This window comes from Pieris brassicae, chromosome Z (assembly GCF_905147105.1).
Source record: "Pieris brassicae chromosome Z, ilPieBrab1.1, whole genome shotgun sequence".
NCBI lineage: Eukaryota > Metazoa > Arthropoda > Insecta > Lepidoptera > Pieridae > Pieris > Pieris brassicae.
This window is the reverse complement of record NC_059680.1, coordinates 11,499,145-11,511,352: the sequence shown is the minus strand read 5'-3', so window position 1 is coordinate 11,511,352 and position 12,208 is coordinate 11,499,145. Positions and strand designations below refer to the sequence as shown.

General features: G+C 32.1%; 1 protein-coding gene across 2 annotated transcripts in view; it reads right to left on the bottom strand.

Moving 5' to 3' along the window:
- Positions 1-4,908: 4,908 nt before the first annotated feature.
- Positions 4,909-12,208, bottom strand: part of LOC123718531 — a 47,691-nt gene continuing 40,391 nt past the window's right edge. The window contains exons 4-5 of one of the 2 annotated variants that reach the window (XM_045675133.1): positions 7,184-7,382; positions 4,909-5,829 (exon numbers count right to left, since the gene is read on the bottom strand). In XM_045675133.1, the coding sequence (XP_045531089.1) occupies positions 5,712-5,829; positions 7,184-7,382 (317 nt within the window). In that variant the 3' untranslated portion in view covers positions 4,909-5,711. The remainder of the gene's footprint in view (positions 5,830-7,183; positions 7,383-12,208) is intronic. The other variant, XM_045675132.1, reaches the window with a different exon arrangement.

Genomic DNA, 12,208 nt, shown 5'->3' with positions numbered 1-12,208 from the left:
TAAACCTTATCCTACGAGGCCCGGTAAGGCCATTTCATTCAAAAAATGCTAAACAACGCTATTGCAAAATCTGTTGATTTTCTAAGCATTATATCAGTTCAACAACGCAAACAATTTTCATAGACTTAGGACACCTTTATATGAAATATTTTGATTTTGACACACGGTCATAGTTTCAGGTGAACTTTTGAATATTAGACACACATTAATGCACTTTACAACGCGTAATTTAACGCGTATAAACATGTTTGAAACAATTTGTCACAATAATGCTTAGAATAATCAAAGTCTAAGGCTAAAGTTTCAAAATTCTCCCAATGCTTCAGTATAAAAATCGTAGAAAATTATTCGAAAAACATTTCTGTAAGTTCAAATAGAGCTCTGATATATTAAAAGCTACAATTAACAGGTCGTTGTACAATAATCTTTGGGTGACCTTCACGCCTGACCATCGTCAAACATTTACGTATTCGATTGATACAGACGCTGGTAAGGCATGTAGACACGGATTTTCAATTCAAAACGGCAATCACTTACGGAAAGATTCTTTAAATCGGTCTTTATAGATGGATAGATTCACAATTTTATATCAATGACAGTAGCATGATAGCTATCTATATACATGAAATGACAAATAGAGAAATTTAGGCCCCAGGTGTGGGACCCCATAGCTCTAAACCAAACTTTAAAATTAACCCGCTTCAAAACTGTTTTAACTAACACGCTCACATCGAAGCGTAATTTAATAGACGTTTAGTTAAATCACTTTTTAGTGGAACAAAATGGACAAAACATCCAGGGAGAAAAGTGCGTCTTGCATTCACCTTGTAGTGATATATGTGTGTACATACACTGTAAGCCTTTAAAATAGCCGATAGTAGCAAATATAGATCTACGTGATTACACCTAGCGTTTTGTTAAAAGTCTATTCAGTCACTGTGCGTCAACCGCACGAAGTCTAACAACTACGTCTACAAAAACTATACCTACTTCAACATTTATGATAGAGCATACGATTTCTAACAATGATTATGAGGTAAAAAGTTAACCATTGCGTGAATATAGCGCTGCATATTGGTTTAAAAGTTATAATGCGAGCCGGGATTTAGCGACTCGACTTTGAATCCTACTCTAAGTACATAAGGGCTATAATTTACAGTATAGCTGTGCCAGAAGCAGTTATAAGTAATTTCTACAATGGGGCGAAATATTTTTATGGTCGTAATAGAAATTGATATGATAAATGATAAACCCAAATGGGTTGAATGGGATGCTTATAGGTCGGTTTTGTCTCATATGTATAGTACAAAGTGTATATAATATAAGACTTTAAGCGTTTTTTTTATAAATCAGGAGCAAACATTGATAATGGTTGGCTGGCAAGTGTGTGGTCGGCTTATGAAAAATTGGTTTGCCGTATTTGTAAGTCCCTAGAAGACTTCTAATTTAAAAGACTTCTACGCATCCATGTACCTTGTTAATTGCAAGTCATCATTATTGTAGTAATTTTTTATGTCTGTAAAAGCTCATTGATAAGATTTTAAATGTGAATAAATATTGACAACTGCGTTCAACTATCAAACGCGAATAAATAAGATCAGAAGAATGTAGTTATCGTAACCGTGTGATTATACAATCATACTATAGATTTTCCACGAGGAATTGTCGTCAAAGCGACACTCCTAAGTATTGCTAAAAATTTAATCAATTACTTTTAACTGAACATTGTACATACAATTATTTTATTGACCTTTTAAACCTATTGAATAAGCGTACAAAATATATATATTTTGCTTAATCTATATCTACCTTACCTTTATTGCTCTATCGTATTTCTCAAAGACTTGAAAGAGAAATTCTAAAACTACAGCCTAGGTATAATCACGCCTTTGATTAAGGGCTATTCGATCACGTGACAAGGCACAGAACAGTGGTGCTATAATCATTATTTAACTGAAACCTTGCCCAAACAATTTTATTTTATTGACGAATAATTTCATGTTAATAAGAAACACGCTAAGACTTTCCGCTTAATACGCATGACACAGTCATCTACCATGAGAAGGTCATCTACCATGAGAAGGTCATCTACCATGAGACGAAACATTAGAATATCATAGAACAAATGACTCACATAACATATTGCTAACATATATTAAACTGCGATATATACAGACAATCTACTTCTTTGTACTCAGTCAAGTGCGAATCATATTTGTAAAAACGGTGAAGAAATTCACGAGATTTCTTCTCATTACATTACGACAGTCGTGTCATTTGTAATGCTTTATTTAATTTAGATTATGCTAGACATCAAAAGTTACATAAATACTTGTTAATGGCCTACAGTTATTTCAAGGTAACTGAGCGATTTCCATCTCACATATTTTGAATTTTAAAAAAAGTCTTTCACAGCATACAATTCTGGTGTTTTATTTTTTATATTCTACTAATTAAGAACATACGACGGAACCATTAAAATTTATAATGTCAAACAAGTATCAAAACGAATAATTGTAGACCATTGATAGACTATAAAGATAGTTCAATTGACATTGTTTGATATTTATCGGATCGCGTATTCTCAAAATAATTTGATTGAACTTCGAATTACTATGACTATTTTAAGAGCACTTTCATATTGCGTGTCAAGCGTGAATCTTGTCGTTTTGATATTTTAAAGAAATAATGGTATTTGGTATAGGCTCAACTATGATGTATCGTTTAACCACGAGCAGAATGTGAACCCATCCCTATACCCTTAAAGATAATGTTCTAAGACGGTAACGACGGTATGCCTTTGCCCAAGACAGGGCGATATAGAAGGCACTTGTAGTCGACGTCATACCACCTCACCCAAAGCATGAAGCAAGTTGATCCCTACATGAGCAACGCTGAAGATGCAACTATTACCATACTAAATACCAGAATACTTATTATTTTTGAAATTGTAAACGTTTTGTAGTTAATTTTGAATAGTTTCGAAAACGTCAAGCTTCACACTAGACACTATGACACCAACTGTACAAAATAATAGTGTGTATAAAAATATTCTATGTCAACATATTGAAATGCATAATTGTGAGTCGCTTATTTGTTTTAATGTGTTTTTGACATATGTTTGACGAGTGCGTATTTACGATATATATCGAGGACGGTACGAAAAGTTCAGTCCTTGCTTAATTTTCTTCAAGCTTAGCGTTGGACATCTAATTTCCCTAGAATAGACCGAGGGTCTTGGGGGTTTACTAGTTGGTGTTAAGTTCGCACATGTGTGCATTACATACTAGATACAAACTACATAAAAAATAACTTTGTGACCCTATCTCGACCCTCCGATCTGTATTTGCGGCTCCAGCAAACCATTTTAATAAAATATTTTTTTATTTAACGTTACTTGAACCGAAAACTATAACAAATTTTTTTATTGGTTTATTATCAAAGTTTTTTTATAAATCAAGATAGTTCACAATTGTGTGCATACTATTTAGTTCTCGTGTTCGATCAAATTGTACATTTTAAACATTCATAACGGGAGCAATCAGACGAAACTCGGTTCTTAAGAAATATCTCATAACTAATGGAGTGAAGCACGCAAAAGTGGTCCTTAATGCAGGACATTCGGGAATCTTTTCATACCATCACTGTACATATTGTGTCGCCTGAATTCACGAAGAAAACACTGCTATGTCAATCTGCTGTTAAAATGGGTCAGATATCATTTTATCGTAAGTGTTATGTAGAAATGTGTGTAATGTCTTATTATGTTTTGTCAGAGCCTTGTAATTTACATAAGCCATCAGGCAGGTCAAAGTAACTGGCTTCTTTAACATTTTAACTTAGACATTTTAGTCTATATCGAGCTATTTCATTAATCAGGAAGAAGCTCTAAGAGGAGCTCTACGTTGGCTACGTTTATGAATGAAAAGTTATCGTGTACACAACTTAAAAGGCTTTATAATAAAAAATATGTAATACTTGTTCTCTACAGCCTGAAATTGTTTTATAAACATAGAACTTTAATATATCATAAAATTCATTTATGATATATCCCAGGTTGCATGACTGAAATGTGTTATACGCTACGTCAACAATTCTGACGTCCAACCATCTCACAATTTTTTTGCGGCTACCCGCAAAGCTATTAAACAAAGTTAGATAATTTCTACTAGAAAAACCTGAATTCCTATGTGGTTTTTGCTATTTGTTTAGATACTGTAAAAGCTCATAGCAAAGCTATTTTTGTACTCTTTACACATAAATCCGAAATCTATTTGTATTAGAAATTTATACATTGTGTTTAATTTGACGATAGTTTTTTATATCAATTAAAACCTAAGAATATTGAAATGTTAACGACTTATCGCCATTGTACCAATGTGTTATAATATATTTTTATAAGAGATTTAACCCATAACATCATGGACAGTTACGCTTAGCGGAAACTTTTATCACACATTATACAAATTTTACGATTTTATCAAGAAGTTTTTATAGAATTATCCCATTTAATAAAACAAAATTAAAGAAGCCAGTGACCATAAAGTAATAAATTGAAATCTCTTGGTTATTTGTCTTTAATTGGTTAAGCATTATTTAAACTAAAAAATCTTAAAAAGTTATTTTTTTAAATTGCCATTAACACATGTTTTTGTGATTAAAATTTTTAACATTTATATAAAGTAAATGTCCAAAATTTAGTTCTTTTAGCTAACTTTGCGCTAACCAATATCTTGGACGACTGATTTAATCTTTTTTGTACACTGCAAGACAATTCAGTCTTTATACAACCGTTATTCTAATCACAGAGCTCTGAAGCGGGGAGTGTTAGAACGTTTACATAAAATGTTAAAAAAAAATATAAATAACTGAAAAAAAAACAATAATTTAATTCATTTACAATTTTCATCTTTGGTGAATTAGCAACGATACATTATAAAACGGCGAATTACGTCAAAAATAAAATACATAAAATAAATTAATGGAGATATTAAAAGAGCTTATTATGAACAATATTATTTACGTATAGCGAAACAAGAAAATAATACAATCAAAACATCAAGGATAATTGAATTTAAATTCATATAACTACAACTTATTTATAATACTGTTACCACAGCCTGAAAGCTATGAAAAAGATTTATCTAAGTGAAGAAATTTGCAAGTTTTATATTTCATATAAAAACATTTCACAATCCGTTGATATCATTCTACCAGTATCTATAAACGAATACACGCAAATTGACTAATAATTCCATTATCAAACTTAATTTTTAAAACACGGACGCGATTTTTATTTCATTTGGGCCGAATTCATTTATTAAAATAAACCAGCAAAAAAATTTACCAGCCGTTAGAGCGCCAATAAACACTTAAGCAATTACTATATTCAAAAACAATTTACTCATGTAATACTTAACTTATTCGATCAAATATTAGCGCATAAAATATACATCTAATTAGAAAAATAATTAAGTCATAGAAATAAGTAGGACGCGATCCACTACAATTATCTCTGAACTGCAAATATTTGTTTTTGTAAATTATTAAATTTAATTATTAATGAAGTACCTACGTTATAAATTGTAGTTAATTATCAAATAAAAAAGAGATAAAATTCGCGCCCGCGCTCGCATTGCAAGTTATCTAAGTATGAATGTAATGGACGAATTATATGAGAATGTGATTTATTTTAGTTGTGAAAGCATAACCTATAAGTCAGCAAGTAGTTCAGAGTAGTAGTGCGTTGCGTTGAGGTAGTCCAAGAGACGTCGCGGTAGAGGCAGGCTGGTCACCAAATCACGACGAACTTGTTTGAGTATCACGAACCTGGAACCGAGAAATTTTAGCTATAACAAGTTACAATCTATTTAACATTAAATAACAAATTCGTAGTAAAAGTGGTCAAGAAAATCTTGTTCGAAAGTATAATACGAAATTACGTAATAAGGTGGTTTGTTTTAGTCATGTAATGGGTACATGAGTAGCAATTTCCTTGTTAAATGGTATTGGGAGACTCATCGTTGATACAGATTCTTCGTAAAAGTTGGAGAACGAAACAATTGAAATCGCAGACTCAATATTGAATATTTACAATAGCCCTATCGGAATGAAAATTTAATATTGTACTAGACATTTAAATAAAACGCCGGGGAAAAAGAGAATCGCGAGATAACGTTAAAGAAGTTGTATACAATTAATAATTTATAGGAATCTGAACCTTTGGTATTGCGAATTCTTATCAACATTAAACAAACGGCCTTTAAAAAAGTCCAGTTAAGCCGATAACGTTGTCATATTTTCAACATTTAAACAAGGGATTATAGGTTTAACCTGTTGAAATATTTAAAATATGAAAACCCCTATGAAATTGAAAATATTTTAATAATTTTATCGGTGTTATAATCTCAACATTGTATATTTGATTTAACATAGTTACGATATTTAACAAATTAAATTAACACGAGAGGTTTCCAGTAATTTATACGAGAGGAATACTGATTTTAATTAAAAATATAATAAACCGAGTTTATTGGAAAACTAGTTAACTCGTCCGTTCATTAACTTTTTAAAATACGCTTGAAATATGATGTATATAGTAAACAGAATTTTCAGAAAGAGAATGCGATGCGGCGCTATGGATATCGGGGTACCGGTTCGAATTCTAGACTATAAAATAACCCTAAATACACCAATTATGGGACCAATACATTACTATAATAGCCTACTATATACTACTATAGTATAAAAAAAGAATTTAAAATTTAATTCGACTTAGGGTCCACCAAGAAAAGAGCTACTCGAGCCCTCTGGCATTGAGAATGTCCATGGGCGGGATCACTTAAAACCAGACGAGCCTCTTGCTCCTTTGCACCTTGTTCTATAAAAAAACAAACGCTTTCTATAGAAACATCTACGACTTGTTGCAATTACCATTCGTATTACATAAAACAAGGTAAAACAACAAACAACACATTATTACGTAAAAATCAGACTGACGCTTTCGCTAAACTCATACGTTCCTTGTAAAAAGTTCTAGTGCTTTGAATGCCTATTAACTAAACCTTAAAATTGTTTATTAGATCTGAAAATATAAAATATATATAGTGGAAAAACGATTAAGCGTTTAAGAAATTCGAGTGGAACAATTATCTTTTTATCTAAAGCTATATAAACAACTAACCTGCACATATGTTGTAAGCTCTGAACCCTCTTGAATCTGGATACGGGATACAGCAATTGCACCCTCACGGGTCCCAGCACAGGCCGAAGATTCAAAAAGAACAAGTACCGTCCACTCCTTGATGTCTCCACAGCATTCTCAATAAACTCCACAATTGTTTGAGCTTTGAACATTGTGCATCCGCCAAACGAAAAATTACCTAAAACGACACATGATACATGCAAGCCATATTGTACATTCATCTCGGAATAATTAAATAAAAAACTGTAAAAAAAACCCAATAGCCTTATAATATTATTCAAGCGAAACGAAATGTTTATGAACATTCTACATTTACGACAAATTTTATTAGAAACATTCTACGAAAGGCTCCGAGGCGTACCTTTAATATCAAAAGCTCTTTTTGGTTGAATGCTCTTACAAAGCATTGTAATATACACGTTGAACTTTCAACTGTATTCGATAAGCTTTAAAAAACTTTTATTTCGTTCATATGAAATCCGTCTGGTGTCAAATAGTTAGAAGTCATTACGACATTTTTATTCAATGGAATATTAAACAATCATATTTTAATTAATTAAAATTCAATATTGATAATGAAAAATCCGAGATTATTAAAGTTAATTACGCAAAGTGGCCGTGTAATGAAACCCTTGCGCGTAGGATAGTATCTATTACGATTCGAATACAAGGAAAAGAAAATCGACGAATATTTTCATCGTTATTAATTTTTCATCCATTTATGAACTCCACGATCTATGTTCCATTTCCCAGATATATTTAATACATACAATATATGGTATATGGGGTTAATTAAGCTGAAAACTTTGTCTTCAAGCTTGGAATACTGAAATGAGTTGCAATATTCAAGCCACGGATGTCTCATAATTTGGTCTAAACAACTTTTTCTCTTTAGTTTAATCGTATTCAAATTGAAATAGACATAATAAATGAAAATTTATTTATACAGCTTACTTAATATTTGTGTTGATTAGAGATTCTATGCAATCGATTCAGTATCTGATTCAGATTTCCCAATTGTCTTAAAACTTCTTATAGAAAATGATAAGTCAAATGTTTCTAACAAATATCAATTCAAAGAGAGATTAAACATATTGATTTAATGACACGTAGGTTAATAAAATGTAATTTACTAATAATAGTTTGAACTGATCAAATATTGTAATGGGTATTACACATACAAAGCCATCCTTAGCCAACATTCACAATGCTCTACATAATTCGAATATTGTCCCGCAACAAAAAAAAAAACTTTATTTATCCTTAACTTAAAAGAATGTTCTCAAGTATTTCGCTATCCTAAAGTTTATAAAAAAATATGACATAATATTACTTTTATTCTGAAATATGGGAACATTTTATAGCTAGCTTATGCAATTCAAGGAGACTCATTAACATAACAATAGATTGAAGAGCTCGAAAGCCCAGGTACGGACTACCTTATTATCGTAATATCACGTTACAAGTCTCGTGTCTATGTCAAGTAGGATAATACTATTGACCAATCACATTGAAATGGAACGTTCGTCTCTCATTTTACATCCAAGACAAAAAACATTGAGCCACACCGGTTCCGCCACCGGTCTTCTTGATATTCTAGAAGTTAGTGAAGCGTTATTGCTAAATCAAAAGAAACATACACAACCTAGAGTGTGAGTCACTACCGCTACATATCTTAAATCATTACACCAATAGGATTTTAATTAAGAAATTAAAAAACTTGAGAAAAGCCCGCTTTTATCCTTTAATTAAATGTTATTTAATTTCTCGACGTAGACGTAGACGTTAAGGTTTGCACACTTTGTATAAAAGATATTCTTAAACAATAATTTCCTCTTAAAACTCTACTTCCTGATGCCTTAAAATTTTTATACCGTGACCAGTAGGCCTCATAATCTTCAGATCTATCTTCGTTAGAGTACATACAGGTAAAGCATCATAATTAATGTATACAATCTTTACCAGCCCTTGGCTGTCCCAGAAAACAACAGCCAGTGATGTCACCGGTGGATGGAATTGCCTAAATTCTTCGGAGTTAAGCGAAAGACGGACTTTTTTTCGCTTCCGGTCAATATGGAACCCATGTTTCGTCCATAGTTATGGATCGGCCATATCAGTCAAGATCATGTTTTATAATTATAAGCTGTGTAAGTCTACATTTGTTTCTGCCCGTGAGAATTCATTCTGGGCATTATTACGCTATTTTCATACCCAAATGATTTTATGTGGATACTTAGTAATAATAATAATGTCAATAGACACAAGGACAAAGATTTCAATCATTTGTTCAGTCACTACTGATGTAGGGCGTCCCGTGCTTGTAGTTAATAGAAGTTATTCCTCAATTGAACTTAGTACATCAAGGCGCAACCGTAGCATATGAAATAATCAAGCAGAGTTATTGTGTTACAAATTTATCCATTTTTACAAACACACAACGCAAACAAATGTTTTCTAATTTTTAAAGAAAATTGAATTTCATTATTATTATATCTAATGTGTGGACTATGATACCATTTATTAAACACTCCTCGTACTTGTTGAATTAATTCAATAAATATTTATTTTAATTTAAAGCATTTGGAGTCGTAACTACGCGAGAGCATTATTTTCCCTGACAATATTAGATTTAAATTATAGGCCTCACATCGACTGGCCCTTCTAATACTAGACTCTATACGTTGTGTCATTTTTTCATTGAAGGAAGTGCAAGATGCATATTAACAAACAAATTGAAGTAATGAGTCGATAAATTTATTACCAATGAAAATTCATTCACGAGGGTCAAAGCGATGGAGATTCACCGTGGTCACCTTTTGGCCTCATCTAGGGGGACATTACTTCAAGAAAGTCAAAACAGCAACGCATTGGCGTCCCAGTTCGAACGATTACGAGAATACGACCGGGACGTAAAAATTATCACTTGTGTTCAAATTCCAACAAATTAGATCAATATGATACGTTTGTAAGATTAGTGCTTTCGGCTACGGACAAAAAGCGTGAAGCAAATCATATGTTATTGTTTCTATGTTATGTTATATGTTATGATATACACGGAAAAAATTACGAGCCGGGTAACTATATTACTGTCGGAAACTACGATAATTGACATACGTTATAAGTTAAAAATTTTTTAGCGTGGCATCGACGGCGCATAATTCGGTTAAAATTCAAATTTTCTCCCTGCGGCGATATACGATCGACTAAAAAAACTAAGACTCCTGACGCGTCGCACTGTAATCAACTTGTGTGGTAATTTTACAAAAATAACGAAAAAAATTGAGCTCCCTGCGTATTTTCGACAAGTACTTGCTGATACTCAGAACATAGAAGATAAAAAATAAGAGTAAAAAATCGAAATTTATTTTTTAATTCCGTCAAGTTTTTCTTTTTGGTGTAAATAAGACCTATATACGAAACAATTAAAATTTTATAACTAGAGAAAAATAAAATTACACAAAATCCCTCAAACCCTTATTGTAAATATATATTATATTCCAGAATAGTCCACATTTTAAAATCGTACATGGTCGGCTACTTAATGAAATTATTAAAAAAAATTATTTCGTTATGAAAATTTACTTGAAACTCGTACTGAATTTTCCATTAACGATATGGCCAAAAATTTATTGATTGAATGAAATGAATATTTAAGCCGAATATTTCGTTTATATTTATTTCTTGTCAGGGACTTACCAACGAATAGAAGTTAAGGATCCTTCCTTAATAAGTAGAAGCTCTGGTTAGGGTTGAAAATAACAGAGTTCTCCCACTCCGCTTTTTAGAATAGTCAGTGTTATAATGCAATATAATTTTCAATCGGGAGCTTATAGAAGTTTAATTTACAATGTCAAATACAATAGTTTCAACAATTTTACCACAACTTTATGCATAGTGAATATTCCGCCTGACAAACATAATCTATATAAAAAAAGTTTTGTCGGTGTGGAGTTATGTTGCATGGGACTCGTGGAATAGGAACTAAAAAACACAATGGAGAGCCAAGATAACAATTGTTATGAATTTTCGTGATAGCCCGCATATTCGGATATCTCAATACACGAGCGGGCACAGCGAGAAAAACTCATATATCTCTAGAACCTCATTCGCTAGGTTTGTGATCCTGTTAGAGTATTCGATATAAAATGTGTTTCGCAGGTATTTCGTAACTTTCTCGGAACATGCCTTTGTTGCCGACATTTGGTATGTCGTAGGTGCAACATACCTGTGATATGAGCTCGGTACAAAGTAAAGGAAATTAAAATTTAGATAAAAGAGCCTAATAGAGAGTCTATTTCATTCAATTTTTTGACTTCAATGAAAACTCAAATGCTTTCCCATTCTTGGACCATTCATTTGGACCCATTCTTTGTTAAAAGAGAGACCATTATATCACCGCAGTAAATAAAAATATATTGTCAATAATCATTATCAAGTGCTTCTTACTAAACTCTCAATATTGTGTGAAAAATAAAGCCCGGTAGACCGAGATAGTGAAGTAACTAAGAACTTCGAAAACTTAGGTGTCCGAAATTAGACAACAGAACCGCTTCCGATGGCAAAACAAACTGAAGCAGGCTGAGTAAGCTGGCTATGCAGCCATTGAAGGCGATATTAAAGAACGTCTGCAATTATTTATTCCTAAATAGACGATGTTGAGCTTGTATATCACAGAATAATGGAATGCATACCAACTTATTATAATGGAATATAAAACGCTAATTGGGAATTTAAAAATCGCAACAATATTTGATCCCTTCGAGCTTTCCACTCATTCGTTATTCCGAGAAAAGCTACCTCATTCGTTTATACTTAGAATTCATAAATGATTCATATATATATTTAATAATACAGAATCAATATTTTTCATATAGAAAACTGTACACTTATTAAGTGTGAAAGTCAATATGAAATAATCTTCCATAAACTTTGGAATTATGTCAATTTAGATCCAGTTCCCAAATAGCCCCTTATTTGGGAACTGGCTCTAAATAGAGCGGCCGC